We start from the raw sequence: 16,513 nt of genomic DNA on the forward strand, positions 1-16,513 counted from the left end.
TGTCAATCTTGTTTCTGCATTTTTATTGTCTCAATTTAGTCTTAATTTTCTTTTAAAATTGAACAATTTTGACTCTCTCCAACTTAAAACAAAACTTAATTTTTATATAAATGTTATACAAATATTTTTATTGAATTTGATATTTTTATTCAAATTGATATTTTTATTATATATTTTTAACAAAACTAGTTTATTTAAATTTGTATTTCACATCCAACTTTATTTCAAATTATTTACAAATTTTAAATTTATTTGTTTTAAATTGTTATAAAAATTATTTTAAAAGTTTAGATTTGAATTTTTATAATTTCTATTTTTACACTAACTCAAATATTTGTATAGAAATTATTGAACTTTACACATTTTAAAAATATACAATTATTTGAAATATAAACTCAAATAAAAACAATATTAAAATATGATGTAATAAAATATCAATATAATTATTTGAATTTTTTTATATTGACAACTTAAAAAAAATAACGTTTAATGTCGAATATAAATTTAAATAACCTTAATCTTGTGAAAAATATTTAATACAATATCAATTTTAATAAAAATATTTATATACCATTTATATATAAATTAAATTTAGTTCCAATTTGAAAAGTGAGAAAATTGTTCAATTTTTACAAAAGCTAAGACTAAATTACAAAACAAAAATATGATGATCAAATTGAGGATGAGAAGATGATACCTGACGCAATAGTAACACGTGGTACTGACACGACACTGACATGTTACATAACATTGTCACTACACGTGGCACGATGTCAGCTTGACATGCTGCAAATTTTTAATTTTAAAAAATAAGTAATTTAAAAAAAAACTATGAACTGACACGTGAGACCTCTTTAACCGTGTTAGTCTAATACTAATAGAAAAGCCTTGATTAGATCAAATTTATTAAAATAGAGACTAAATTGAGATAAATAAAAATAAAGTGACCAAATCAATATTTTCTTACCAATACGAAAACCAATAAGATAATTTAACCTAATTTAAAAATAAGTAAACTTTATGTGATAGTGATGCATCGGTTTTAGATTTATGTATAATATTTGGTACATTTATTGGATGATAGCAAATAGTGTATTAGTATTAAAAGGTATCATTGGATAGAAATAATACATTTATTAGTATTATTGGATAGAAATAATTAAAAGATGAAAATGGAGAGGTATTTATTACAATATTTTAATATAAAAGGTATGTTAAATAAACATGAAGCTGCATTTGGGTTTGCTAGACTTCCACATTAAATAAATATATTTTCTTTTCTTATTCCGTACTAAATCAAACGCAAACTACAGTAACTTATTTTTTAAAAAATAATTAACGCACATTTTTATCAGTATGTATTCTTTTATATCTAAAGGGTTAATAATATAAAATTACGATGACATATTCATGGAAAGTATATTTTCTTAAACTATATTCTATATATTTTTAATTAATATTTATTTAAATAAATTATATTTATTTTCAGTTTTATCATATGAGATTATTACGTGGAATAGATTTTGAGTCTAATAAACTTTTTGTTTTAATGTTCTATGATATGTAATATTCTCAATATGTATTTTGTCATTTTTATGTTAAATTAATTTAAATTAAATATAATAATTAAAACGAATTAAAATTTAAATTATTTATTTGAAGAATCGAGAGTATCATAGGAGTTTCGGTGTAGAAGGTTATCATCCAAACCGATTAGAAACTGAATCAGAGTAAGTTTATTTTTAAAATTTCTTTTGAGTCAGTTTGGTGATATGCTTATATGGAGAAAACTTGTTTGCATGACTCTTTTGGATTCAAGATAAATCTCTGCATGTTAGTGATCTCTAAAGTGTTTTCCTAAGCATGTAAAATGATCGTGTCCGGTAGGTCATATGAGCAAGACTTGGACTTAGTTCCTTAGGCCTAATTGAGCCTAAGTTGTTTTGTCAAAATATATTGTTGTGAGCATATAACCTGCATATTATGTGATATTTCATTGAACACATAAATCTTCTAAAAGTAGATTATGTAATCATGAACATGTTGAGGAGTAATTATGTGCATGACATGGTTGAATGTGTATTGTGTGTGTTCTGACTCGAAAACGAGGTAGTTGTTCCTAACGATGTTGTTGGATAGACTTGGGTCGGGTAGGAACAGTATGAAAAATATAGTTTATTTTATTCTTGGCTTAATTAGTAATTTAGTCTAATAATTTATTGGTTTGATTCATTTTGGTCATCTTATTATTTATTTTTTCAAATTAGTCCTCCAATTTTTTAAAAATATTTAATTTGGTCCTCCAATTGTTTAAAAAGGTTATTTTTAAAAAATTTCAATTTAGTCGCTCTATCTAAAATGTTGATTCAATTTTGTTCTCGTATTTTTTTTAAATGATCCAATTGTGTTCTCTCCCATTTAAGACCAGATTAATAATTAAGGTTAATTACAACTTATACATACATGTTAAAATATTTTTTATAATTTATACACCAAATCATCCCACCTAAAGACTCAAATTATTTTATTTTTTCATTTTTTGCACTCCACCTAAATACTCAAATCTCTTACATATAGATGGAGTATTTTGATGTATAAATTCTAAACAAAAATAACATGTATATATAAATTGCAGTTAAACTTAATTACTAATTTGACCTTGAATTCGAGAGGACAATGTCGGATTGTTTTAAGACATAAGAGAATTAAATTGAATCAAAATTTTAAATAGAGGGACTAAATTAAAAATTTAAAAAAATAAACTTTAAAGAGCTAAATTGAACATTTTTAAGAAATTAAAGGATTAAATTGAGTCCAATAAAAAATGAGAGGATCAAAATGAACAAAACCAAACTCAATAGATGATAGATCACTAATTAAGCCTTTATTTTTTTTATAAAATGTATATGTGTTCTTTTGTTATACTCCTATGAAGAAATATGTTGAAGTAAATTATTTTAAAAGTTTTAATTCATGTGAAATGTAAATATTTGAATATGTGTAGAAGTTTTCTGTAGCAATATTTCTAAACAATTTGTTAGATGATTAATTATATAATGACTAGTTAGACAAGTGGTAGTAGTAATATAGCACAATGCCAGGAGTGTTAATAAACAAATTAAATCTTACGATTTTTTTTTCTTCACATTCTTACTCTTACATCATCACATCTTTGTTACAACAAGTATTTTTATTATAATTATTATTTTTTCATTATTGTCACTTCAACCATCTTATTAATATTATCATTATCATCACAAACATCCTCACAAACTTATTATTATCCTGTCTTTATAATAACAAACTCCAAACATTAAATGATATTAGTATCTATTTTTTATTCTATCATATTGTCAAAAATTATTGTATGTCCAACTGTGCAAGTCCTTGACGAGATTAAAACATATATAACACACGTTTTATACCTCAAAATCTAAAAATACAATTATTAAACTATATATCTTCTATACTGTTTTAAAGTTTCACCTACCTCGGACATAAATAAAACGTTATAATATATATTCCACCTTCATTTTAATCATGGTAGCAGTGAATCACAATCCAATATCTTTATATAGTTTAAAAATGAAATCTCTTATTATACTAACACCCTTATTGCAACGATTCCTAATAAAGAGGGCGTTTGAGTGAGTAATGGTCATGATTCATGACAACTTACACAAAACATGCTTCAAAAGAAAAATATCCATGCCTCTGATGCGATGCAGGCATGACAAAATCTTGAATTACACCTGGTTATTCCTCAACTACAATTCTTACTAGTATCAATTATACAAACAGGGCTTCATGTGAACATGTTGTGATCTTCAAAAGGCAGTCATTAGAACCGCCAATGTCCCTGCATCTGTGTCTGGTACACATCTCTATTGAAGCACTGAAAATAAATCAAAGGTAACCGGCCACTCAACAGCCAATAAGGTTGAAAAATGTTGAGGGTAATAGATATCAGGTCTTGAACTTCTGTGTGAATTTTTGAGTGATTTTCTCAACCCCTTCTCTACAATCACCAGCAACACGCTTTGCACCTTCTTTGAAACCAAATCCAACTTCGATAGCACTTTGTTGCAACTCACTGGCTGACTTACCTACCTTTGATATGGCAGCTTCTCCAAATTCTTCAGCTTGTTTTCCTGTTCTGGATGCCCATTCCCTCAATTTTGATATAAATTGGGAGACCAGGTGGATGATTTTGTCAAGTATGTCTCTAGATTTTCCTCTGATATCTGATGCCATTAGTTTGAGCTTGTCCAATAAGTTTTCGGCCCTGTCAACTGTTCCTTGAACCGAAATCTGCTCTGAGGCATTGAGCCATGTAACTCCGGCGGAGGCCTCCTTGCGGAGGTCATCGTCAACCACCACTTTGATCCCATGCCTCTCCCAACGATCTCTAGCCTCCTCTAAGGCTATTGCTTGCTCTCTCACTCGTTTAGCCTCATCCTCTGCCCAAGCCCTGAATCCAAGAATTAACATAACAATTTATTCAGATGCTAATTGGGTAATAATCATCATTTTATACAAAAAATGAGTTTATCTAAACTGTTTCATTTAACTACAATAAACAATTGCCAATAAGGCATTTGTCTGGCTGGACTAAATATAATATACTGGTAGTGCTAGTAACATTTCATAAATTCAAGCACATCTGTGTTAATTCCGTACAGCAAGTACAATTGGAAGCAGTTAAATAGTTACTAGAGAAAATTACAGTCGCACAGAGGAATGATGTCAGAAAGGAGAGCATGTACGGTGATCATTCGTCTAATTAGTGTACCTGTATAAGGAAGTTTTATAATTAGTTTTAGTTGGGTTAAAATATATTTCTGATCCCTTCAGGTACCGCTCATTTTCGATTTGGTATTGTATAAAGGAAAATTAATTTTTGACAAAATTTTATTGACAAACTTTTGACAATGCACATGTGATAAACTTCATTAAGGTAATGCACATGTGACATTACCTTAATGAATGAAAAAAATGTTTGATGTGACTTGGAAAAAGAAGAAAAATGTTTAGTGCGTGTTGAAAAGCAAATTTTGTCAAACTTTGTCAAAATATCACAGTACTTGAACAAAATATGCTCCAGTTTATCCATATAAAGTATAGTTAAGGCTGGATAAGAGCGAGCAACAACCTATAAGAGGAAAGGTGATGAGAAACATAAAGGGAACCATTTTGATATTCAGTTTATGAAGTTACTGACACCGAGTTTAAGAAAGAAGATAAATGATAAGTCATGGGATTGATTACTACTACAAATTACCATGATAAGATCAAAATTTGAATTCATTTAACTTAACTCCATAAAGTTCTCACAAAGAAAACTTAATTTTCCTTCAGAATTCTTATATTTCTCCCTTACATGTCATCCTTTTATATGCTAAATTATGTATCACTCTAGACAATCATAATAAGGCAGACTAAATTCCACACTTCCTTCAACAAAAACAATTAAGCCAATATCAGGATAAAAAAACCATCACTTTATTCGTTTTCCATTCTAGAACTGGAATCCCTTCAAATAACGCGTTGTTTGTTGAGCCATATAATGAAAAAAACTTTCTCACATTGTTGAATGGACAAAACATTTTCACAATTAGAAAAAATATCTCTACTATTATTTTTTTCCTTCCTCTTTGTCACTTTTTTTTTTATTTCTCCTTTACTTTTTATTCTTTTATCTCTTTTTCTTCACTTTACTTTTCCCTTAACTTCTTTTCTTTTATTTCTTTTCCTCTCAAGTCCTCTTTTATTTCTTTTTCTCTCAAGTCCTTTTTTTTAATTTTTCCATGAACTCTTTTTCTTTTATTTCCTTTTCTTCTCTAATTTTCGTTTCTACTAGCTCTCTTTTTCTTTTTCTCCATCTCTATCTCTCTCATCATTACAATTACTGCATCTCTTTTCCAATACTCATAAAAAATTCTCTCTTTATCTCTATATATTTGCTCTCTGTTTTAATGTCTTTATCTCTTAATTAAAAAACATAATAAAGATTACGAAGAAAACCCAAAATTAGATTTGACCCTTTCTAAATTATATAAAAAAGTGTCTGCAGGTTTGCTATAGGAAGAGGAAAGTGGCAAAGTTGTAACAAACTGTTACTGAGAAGTAGGGTTAGTGGTCCTTATTTGGGGTTAGTGGTCCGTATTTGAATAGTTGTTGTAAATCTTATAACCTATAAATAAGCCCTCTTTATAGTAAAAGGGGCATATTGAGAATATATTGTTTAATGGGAGATTTCCTGTGTAAATGGAGGAAGCTCCTTTGGTGTAGACCTTAGTAACTTGATCCGTGGGTTACTTTCCTTTAAGCAATAAAGAAGTATTTTCAGAATTATTTTCTAATGTGTGTGATTTTTCCCTAGTAGGTTCTATTTTTCTTATCCAACAAAGAGGAACCAGACAGTATAACTGTTTTCAATTTAGTCCTTGCTACATGCTACTGCTAAATAACCCACATTTTGGAATTTATAATATACACGACAGCCATTTTCAATTTGCTCTCTATGCTGCACAGTAACTCCATACAAAACTTCTAGTGTTAGAAGAAGGTCTACAAATGGCAAGGAAAAAATTGAGAGCAATTGCTCGGTAGAAACTAAATAAAACTTTTTCACAAAGCAATTGAAGTTACATACTTCATTATGACATAGTTTCATACAAATATTGAAGTGTGACATATAGGTACCAAAAATATATATTTGAATCTTTAATTTGCGTACTTCATTAATTCATCATGAACAATAATGGGCCAAGCATATCAAAGAAACAATTGCAGTTGCTTCCTGTAATCTATTAGCTCATTGGCTTGATTTTCTTATTTTTGAAAAGAACATAGAAGAATCTATCAGATTTCATTTTAATCATGTTATCTATTGGTGGGATTTAAGTCCCTTCAATGTGACTTCATACACGAGATGGAGAGTAATTGCTTGATTAATCCTAGCCCAAGGCAAAAATAAAAGGAAAATACAATACATTTGTCACTGCTTCTCACCCCCATATCATATCTACTTTTACCAATCCTACAAAACTAAAATTGAAAGCTGGTATAACATATTTAGCTGCCCATAAAAGTTTCATGATTTTACCTGGCCATAGACAGGGCTTTACGTTCTACCTCTAGCTCATATTGTAAACGAGCAATCTCCTTGTTTTCAACTTCTGCTTGTTCCCGGAGTTTGTTAATCCTCTCTTTTTCGTGTGCTATTTCTACCTTGTCATTCATAAGGATTTGTAATTGATCCTCAGCCTCATGCCTTAACTTTGAAAAAACCTCCATTTCTGAGTCAATAGCAGCTCGTTCTTTTGTCAATGCAAGGTTATCCTTTTCTCTCTCAGCTCTTAACCTTTCCAACTCGAGTCTTGCCTCCTCAGCCATTTTTTCAACAGCATTGATCTTTTCCCTCTCTAATAAAAGCTCCAGCTCAAAACTTGCATTGATATCCTTCTCTACCTGAGCTACTAAAGCACTATGAGCAGCAACAGCATTTTCAGCAATAGATTCTGCTTCAATGCGTGCAAGCTCTTCACTAACTATTTCAGAAGCTTCTCCAGTAGCTAGAGCCATAGCTGCTTGGGCTTTTGTTACAGGCTTATCTGGCTGGAATAATCTTGTATAACCTGGAATATCACAGCCCCAAAAATACAAGAATATTGAAAATTAAAAACCAAAATCAGATTAGAAATAACTTGGAGAAAAGAAACAGTAAATAAATTATATGAAAGTGAATCAAAATTCACTATCAAGCATATGATTAAGCATATTTTTAGAATTACCAAAAGCAAGAGCTATTATTCCATGCTCGCCAGCAGATAGATCAGCTACTAGGGCAGGGCATGCATTAGGATGTATCTTATCAGCGTCCAGAAAACCAGAAAGTTGGTACAGTGTCTGTTCATCAGTCAACGAATTAGATCAACACATTCATTAGTTCAATTAAGTTGGAATTGAGAAGATAGCTTAAACATATCAGACAGAGAAACAAGTTGAGTAACCTTTCTGTCAGCTTCTGGAAGCTGCCTTTTCTCCAGAGCCATTTTCCAACTGACAAGATCTTGACGTGATAAAGGACTGCAGAAAATAACATAAAAGAAGGAGATCACAATGGTAGCCTACAGCATACAAAATTAAAACCACATCTCAAACAGAAGGTTGTGCAACTGCGTACTAGGAAAAAAATAGATGAAATATTAAGTCTAAAAGTTCAATTGCAATAATTTTGTATGATGATTGTACATTGCAGAGATACAAAAAAATGTACCCACAGATTACATATCCAAATTCAGAAAGAACATACCTTCCAGGGGAGAAGTAAAATGGACTATCATCTTCATCACCAGATAACCGTATATCTTGTCTTGAAAGCCTGCTCTCAATAAGTCCAGCTTCTGCCAAGCCTGAAAATTAATATTGGATCTTCTTTAGACAAAATATGAATATGGCAACATGTTGTAATGTTAAAAAATTATGAAGTCACGTACTGACCTTGAATGGAAGAAAAATCAGGGTCCTCAGGGGTGACATCGTCAAATGCAAGCTCAGTAACATTGTCTATGTACATGGCCGGATACACTTTCGAAACAGTGCTCCTAACAAATTACCAGAAAAACACATGTAATGTCAAGTATTAAGTATTACATATATAACACATTTTGTCATTCACAACAAATGTAAAAGGAACAAATAAAGTACTACCTTGAAAGTGTGCTGCTAGCAGACACCAACCAGCGAGCATATTCACGACGAGTACATAAATCACTAGGTTGAACATCAGGCTCAATGACCTAAGAATGTAAAAATATCCAAGTGAACAATAACAAGTGGATAAAAAAGTAGAATTAAATTATAAATGCAAAGTGTATTATAATCACCTTGAAACATGAAAATAAAAAACAAAGAACTACCTTTAAAACTTGCAATGCAGCTAGTGCTTGCCCTTGGACTTGATCAACAGCTGCAGGAACTAAAACCTTTCCAGGAAACACTTGTGCAGTTGCAGAAACTACGGATGGAGCGGGAATACCAGGAACAGAGAAAAAGGATCCAAAATTTGGAGATTCAGATTTAACTTCATCAACCTCATAACTATCATTTATAACCTTCTCATCTACCAGTGCATTGGCTGATAATAAAACAGATGATTTTTCAAACACGTCATTTCCAGGAATGCTCCACTCTTCAAGGGATGGCTCATTTCCCTCAGCAGAGACCTGCGGAATTTTGTTCAGATCAAGGCTTTCTTTCTTTGAAGCTGACAGAATATTTTCTTCAACAGCTTCATTGAAAAACTTATGATCTGAAATCGTGTTATTTGACTCAGGACTGACCACAACACTAACAATTTCAGTCTCGTTATCAGCACCTGAACTAGAATAGGTTTCGCTAAAACCAAAACTAACACTTCCACTTGAACTGGTTATTTCATCATGCTGAACAGCATTAAGGTGGGGTGGTTTAGCACCATCGTAGTTGGGCAGATCTCCTGGATCAACATTGAATAGGTTTTCTTTAAGATTGGCAGTAGATTCTGCTGTATCTACAGTAGGGTTGCTATCAAAATCTCTAAATCCATAAGCATTAAAAGAATCAACAGTGTTTTCAGATTCAAGTGATACTGGGCTTTTACTGGCAAAAACTAACTTGTTATCAAAAGCTGACTCATGCTGTAAGTCTTCTTGAACAAATATATGTTTAGTGGCATCATCAACATCAACGGAGGAGTTTTTACTATCATATATCAACTGGGATCCTATATCAGAATCATCAACAATACTATTGTCACGGTAAACATTACGAGACTCAGAAGATGAATAATCGTTGGACATATCTATCTGACCTTCTATTTTATCATTTCCTTGCTCCACCTTATCAACATTTTCTGGTTCTGTTGTTTCATTATTATGATCATCAGAAGACAAAATTTCCTCCTGCTGGGTAGTCAAGGGCTTCATGTGCTGCTCTGGTCCTGTATCCAGCCATACACATTCCAGTTTCCAACGGAGAAGTTTAGTTAAACAGAAGACAAATTAATTCACTCAAATGAAAGCATTTCACGTAACTCAATGATTATGACATGAGATAAGCAAGCAAAGACAACTTACTGGAACCGGTTTGTTTGCCAAGAGATAAGGCAGCAAAGGTAAGCCCTGAAAGAAGAAGCACTCCAGCCACTCCTACTCCCACAACTCCTGAAAGCAAGCTACTTCAAAAGTGTTATTAAGTAATGTGAAATTGCTAACACTTCACAAAACACAATTGACATTTCAGTAATTCACATCCCACAGTCGCAACCATGTTTATTATTACTTACATGCAATCCGAATGCATCAAGTCAATTAACCAATCAAATTCAAGTGCAATCATGAACGAAACGAAAAAGTCCATCATGTTTAATATGTAGCAAAAACCACACGTAAATTCAAACTATCCTCCGCAACAACGGCCAAATAATGAGTTTAATTTAATGCAATGTCAATGTTGGCATGCCTTCTAAAATAATTACTACAAAGTCAACCAATTTATCATGCACAGTTATTTGTGATTATACGACAATGTAAAAATTCACAAAATAATTTCATGTTGTCCGTGCATACACTTTTTACTCAAATAATAATAGTTTCAAACTACGTTCCATGACTTACAAATTGTTACAAACAGTCAACAGTGTTCTACCATACATGATGCAATTCAAGATTGGCCAATATTGTAAAAACTGTTACACCACCAATGTATTCTAACCTAATATTTATAAATTTTTCACCTTACTTTACTTAACGTAGCAAATATTTTTACTAGTTTGCATCATCATCGAATCATCACTAACACTGACCATTCTTGAAAACTTTAAATTTAAATAAAAAATGTTATATCCAAGTTATGTCAAACATACCTTCATTACTCAAAATTAAAAAAAAGAAAAGAAAAAAGAGAGAGTAGGTTAACAGGTTTTAACATAAGCCTTCAAAACATCCATATCGGTAATCAAAACATCCATGCATCATAAGTATTATCAATGGGAATACTTCAAGTTATTTCACTTTTCTTGCAAAATAAAAACGGATAACTAAATTAAACAGTGACGAATTGCGAACGATGAGTACAATTTTGGAGAACGCACTCACCTCCATAGGACTCCTTCTTCTTGTCGGTCTGTTGCTCGGCGTCGGTGTCGGACCAGCCGGAGAAGCCGTCGAGGTTGGGTCCGGACCCGGTCCACTCCGAGGCGGCGCCGTCCCGCTCGGCGCGTAAAGGGCGAACGCGATTCTTGTTGAGGTTGCGCATTCGCAAGTGCGGAGTAAGGGGAAATTTGGGTGCGGCGAAGGCCAATCGAAGCTGGAGGGAGGTGGGGGAGCACGTGAAGGAAGCCATTCCGTTGCGACGATGAAAGAGAGAGAAAGTGGTTAGAGAGAGAGGGAGATGGATAAAAGGAGGGTGTGAAGAGTGAAACAAAATAGCTTTTGCGTTGGAATTTTGGGATTTGTGACTGTGATCCTCTTCTCTGTCTTCTGTAGTAAGGGGAATTTTGATTTCATCGATTAGTTTTCGGAGTGTGAAAGTAAATAGATTTTTAGGTTAACAGGAAAATAGATTTCGCCAAAACTTTTGACTTAATTCAATTTTAACTTCACCATAAATTTGAGATATTTTAATAGATTTTTTATTAAATTTTTGTGATCTTTTTACTCTTCAAAAATTTAAAATTTTGTAATTGAATATGTATCGCTAAAATTTTGTATTAATTATGTCATCTAAAAGTTATAATATCTTATATGTCATTATATTTTGTTGCACAAGAGTATGTTAAAACATATAGAGAGATGATAAAACACTTCACATAATTAATTGAAAAGATCTTATTTTTTTTAAAATAAAAAAAATCTCAAATTTATTATGTTAATTAAACCAAAATTATTTTATTTGTTAACACTTCATCAATAAGTTAAATACACAGTAAGATAACTTCATTAAGTTAACAATTAATTAATAATAACACAAATACCAAATTAACATATTTATTGAGTATTAAATATGAATGACACTATTGTCTTACGAATAATAATTGATACAATTGGTTTAAGAGTAATAAAATAATTTATTAATCTGTTTATTTGTGCTTTTAAGTGATTTTTATATGAACAAAAACTGAAATGTTTGGTTTACAATAAAAATGTTTTTTCTTATTAAACAATTTCTTTTTTCTATTGTTATTTTTTATTTACCATCTTACACTATAACTCGGAGAAAAAACAGAACAAAAAAAATACTTAGAAGAGAAGATGAGAGCGAAACTTTTTTAATGCAATAATAATAGCATGAGAAACCACTCCATGTGTTGCGTATTAAAAAAAAGTAGAAAAACTGATTTTTCTGCTTCTACTCTTTTTTTATAATAAGTTTATTCGTGTTAATAATCATAATAAATGATTATTCAATTAATTTATTTTATTAAAAAGTGTAAACAAGTAGATTCATTAACATATCAACCTTGTTGATTTAAGAATAACAGAATAACTTTTTAAATCAAATTAGTATATTTATTGAATATTAAATATTGTAGTATTAGAAAAATGTTGGAATTGCCAAAAAAAATATTTAAGTCTATTTAAAAAAAGTATTTTTTTTTCCTTTTGCATTGGCTATACAGCTGACCCTTAGAAGTTGTTAAGAGACACAGGAAGAAAGAATAAAATATGTGACCACCAGAATCATAAAATTGTATAATAAAAAATAAATATTAATTATTTTAATTATTATTAAAATCAAATATATTAAATTTGTAAAAAGAAAATCAAACAATAGTTATTAAAAAACAGCTACAAAACTTAAAAAGTAAAATAATCAATAAAATAATTTATACTAATCAGTATTAAGGTAGTAAGATGTATACACAAAAAGTAATTACCGAGCCGTTAAAATAAGCATTTTGTTGGAAAACAAAAATTGCTCCTTGTTAAAATTGAACAAAAAAAAATGTGTAACAATGTAAAAACACGAAAACAAAATTTGTAATATTGTGAAGATAGGAGAATAAAATGGTTGAAGTAGATTTATATAGGAAAATGGTACGGTGACTACCCAATTTGACTATCCAAGTTACTACCTTAAGTGAAATATAATATTTCATTTTATTTTAATTGAAACAAATGGAGTGGCACGTGAGTGATGGAAATCTGAAATTAAGTTACCCTTTCACGTGTTGCCGTCAATTAACAGCCATCTCGTGAAATTGAAAAAAGAGAGAAAAAGTGAAACTGCAGAAACTTCGCAAGCAGTGTTTCGGCTTCCATACCAACGGTTTTCTTCTCCACCGCTCCACTGCACCTCTGAACTGCCACACCCCTTCAAAGTCCACCGCACAGGCACGAAGTCCACTGTCCGTTTCGAAAATCCACCAGCACGACAAAGTCCACCGTGCATGCGAAGTCCCCCGTCCCTGCGAGGTCCCCCGTCCGTGCGCAGTCCACCGTTTTGGTGGTCTCCTTCAAAAATCCACCGCCCCGAAACACGGAAAGGTAACTTCTTTGTGTTGTTGTGTGTATGGTAAGTGTTTAGGGTTTTTCAGTGAAATGGGGTTTTTAACATCACAGTGTTCTCCATTTGCAGGGTATTCTTCCATTTGGTTCAAGGTATGATTTTTTTTGTTTTCCCCAAACCATTGACGTCGTGGTTGTATCGTTTTGGTGTGGCATTGAAAAATGTATGTCTAATAATGGTGGATTTTATCAAAAATGTCTCTCTAATATCATTGTTTACTTACTTTTTTAAGATTTGCATGATAATCATTGTGTTGAATCTAGGTTTTGATTGGTAGTGTGTTATTTAATTGTAATATTGACTGGATGATTTGTTATGAATTTTGATCAGTGCATTTGTGTTGAGAAGTATTTTACTTTTGGACTTAGCATCCTTATCCTAATACCTTCATAATTCATGCAGTTCACGAATCTATAATAGAATAAATAGTAGGGGCTGTGACTAGCAAGTAATTTACTCATTTTTTGTTGTTCTAAGCCTTAGACCATTGTCAGTGATAGGAAATCATACCAATTCATGAATCATCAGAGAATTGAAATCCATATGTATGCCATCACTTAATATATGTAGTTTTGAATGAAAAAGAAAATACTGATTTTAATTCTCCCAAATAGAACTAGTTTAAAACTATTATTTATTCATTCATAATGAAGTACCTTGTACTTAATCTAATTTAGTCATTCATAATGCAATAGCTTTTATAAAGAAGATAATCTAATTTTAACTTTGATACAAAATCTCAATTATTAGTGTTGTATAAGTATACCGTTGTAATGTTTGTGGGTTTTCACTTTAGATTATAAGTTTTTGATCCCATGAATTTACTTGAATGAATTCAGTAGTATGGATATTATTGATAATTAAAAGTATTATGTAACATTTTTTCGTGCTTACTTATTTATTTTGGTCTTAGTTATTACAATTGATTAATAGTTGAATTAGTTATATGGCAGGGAAAAGGGAAGTGAAATCTTCTCCGCATTCATGGAATAAGGGTAAGAAGACCAAGATGGAGAAGGATGCCTATGTCAATTTTCACCCCTTAGGACCATTTAAATGAAATTATGTTTACTAATTGTTCAACTAAATTGTACTATCATGTATTATAGGTGAGGATCTTGCATCGTTGTGATACGAAATACATTGTTGAAGTAAACAATGTAGTCAAAGCAACCCACCGTACGCGGATTGAAGGAACACCATTTAAATGGTGTTTGTCTCTGGACAAGGTGTTGGAAATAAATTGCCCTTTGATTAGGGAAGTTTTGAATCGGTGGGTTGTAGATGGGGAATTCATTCGTGTTGGCCCGCACTTAGTTCGCTTATCAATATATGATAGTGAAGTTAGTGGGTTAGTAGGTTCACTTTTTGAGAACAAACATATTTCGGTCCGAGATATAAGTAACAAGATTAAGAACTATGTTAGTAGTGATGATGATGATGATGTACAAAGTGTTTGTAGGTTGTACTTGTTACTTTGTTTCTCTATCTTTTATTTTCCTAGGACTTCTAGGACCGTGAACACTATGCCTTTCAAAATCTTATTATAAAATACAATATGCTGTATTCACTTCAATATTATTTTACAAACCAAAATATGTATCCTAAACAAAACAGTTGAATATCAGTAACAAGTCTTCACTAACAATTTCAACAAAGTTGTATGAAATAGAATTGTTTCACAACTACCATATGTAAATGTGAATTTAACATAATCCAAGCTGAACTCTTAATAACACAAATCAACAGTCATCTAAATCAAGTATTGACTGCGTTTCCTCCTGCTATATGTTGCAAAAGAAGTTCTTAATGAAATACTCTTGAAACATTTCCTTTGATCATCCATGCGTCTTACATACATATTGCTTTGTTGTATTTCCTTGCCATCCTGATGTAGACCATCTTCTTCTTTGCCATGTTGATCCGTCGATGTCTCAACAAAATTACCTTCATCAATATCCCCAGATTTATGTTGAGCAATCTCACTGAATTTTTCTTCACCTATGTCAGCAACACTAGATTCATCCCATTGATAATAATTATCTTCAACCTTATCATGGCCTTGTTTCTTCCTGTCACTCATATTTGCTTTCAACTCATAAAGTTCTTTTTGAATTTCACCCAACATTTGTTCTTGACGTTCTACAACTTCCATTAGCTCATCTTTTCTGACACCCTTACTTCCACGTCCAAATTCCTCAAAACCTTCTTTCACAAAGGTATTGCTGAGCTCTTCTGCAGAGGCAGCAACATCTAAAACAACCTGCAAGAAATTCAAAAAAACTCTCAACAAGTACTAATCACATAATTAAGAAAAGCTTAATATTAATCATGTCAAACAGCCTACCATGTTTCTATGCACACTCCTTTTAATTACATAGTCCCATACTTTCACTTCCATCCAATGCAAGATTCTAGGGAATTGGTGGTTGGACGCCGTTCCTTTGAGTTAGACATCAGAAAATGGTCGAACGACCATAACTAGAACATTTTAAAGGAAAATTAGTCACAACTCTTCACCACTTACTTTTATCTCATGAAATGTAAAATCAACCAAATTAAAGATACGGTACTTGTAACAAGTAAACACATCCCATAACATGGAAGTTTTTTGAACCTGGTTTGTCTCTCATCAACATTTTAGCTTCACAAATGCTTCCAACCAAATACTCATACACCACACCACCCCAATTATATTTCCCAATACTACAAACGTCATCAACAATGTTGAACAAAATAGAAAAGACTCTGCCACTACGATTGGCCAACAAAAACTCAGAAATTCCTAACAAAAGATAAAACTTACAAAAATCATTAACTTCTAGATGTTTACTATGTTTTAATAGGTAGTCATATACCATTTCAACATCAACAACTTTTTTAGGTCCATATAACTTCTTGCAATGACTATCTAGGCCTTCTCGGGTTAAATCAATGTTCTGACCAACTACCCTCAAAC

The 16,513-nt window shown here is 31.5% G+C and overlaps 1 protein-coding gene across 3 annotated transcripts; it reads right to left on the minus strand.

Moving 5' to 3' along the window:
* Window positions 1-3,550: 3,550 nt before the first annotated feature.
* On the minus strand, window positions 3,551-11,512 carry LOC114181821 (uncharacterized). Of its 3 annotated transcripts, none has more exons than XM_028068398.2 (11): window positions 11,142-11,511; window positions 10,122-10,208; window positions 9,857-9,985; window positions 8,925-9,769; window positions 8,716-8,804; window positions 8,506-8,609; window positions 8,318-8,417; window positions 8,016-8,091; window positions 7,797-7,911; window positions 7,109-7,640; window positions 3,551-4,471 (listed from the first exon to the last, which is right to left on the minus strand). In XM_028068398.2, exons 1-11 carry the CDS (start codon window positions 11,386-11,388, stop codon window positions 3,967-3,969), a joined length of 2,829 nt encoding a protein of 942 aa, XP_027924199.1. In that variant the 5' UTR covers window positions 11,389-11,511; the 3' UTR covers window positions 3,551-3,966. The 3 variants fall into 3 exon arrangements, with proteins under 3 accessions (XP_027924199.1, XP_027924200.1, XP_027924198.1); XM_028068399.2 differs by having other exon boundaries at window positions 8,925-9,502; window positions 11,142-11,510; XM_028068397.2 differs by having other exon boundaries at window positions 8,925-9,985; window positions 11,142-11,512.
* Between the last annotated feature and the right edge of the window lie 5,001 nt (window positions 11,513-16,513).

Source organism: Vigna unguiculata, chromosome 4 (assembly GCF_037176805.1).
Source record: "Vigna unguiculata cultivar grain cowpea cultivar isolate G323 ecotype 2 chromosome 4, ASM3717680v1, whole genome shotgun sequence".
In the NCBI taxonomy this organism is placed as follows: Eukaryota; Viridiplantae; Streptophyta; class Magnoliopsida; order Fabales; family Fabaceae; genus Vigna; species Vigna unguiculata.

Bases quoted from the DNA above. Each gene is read 5' to 3' on its own strand.
- LOC114181821 (XM_028068397.2), bottom strand. From the start codon at position 11,388: ATGGCTTCCTTCACGTGCTCCCCCACCTCCCTCCAGCTTCGATTGGCC. The intron at 8,805-8,924 runs GTAGTTCTTTGT...TTACATTCTTAG, and splicing joins CTGCATTGCAAGTTTTAAAG to GTCATTGAGCCTGATGTTCA. The intron at 8,092-8,317 runs GTATGTTCTTTC...TATTTTCTGCAG, and splicing joins TTTTACTTCTCCCCTGGAAG to TCCTTTATCACGTCAAGATC.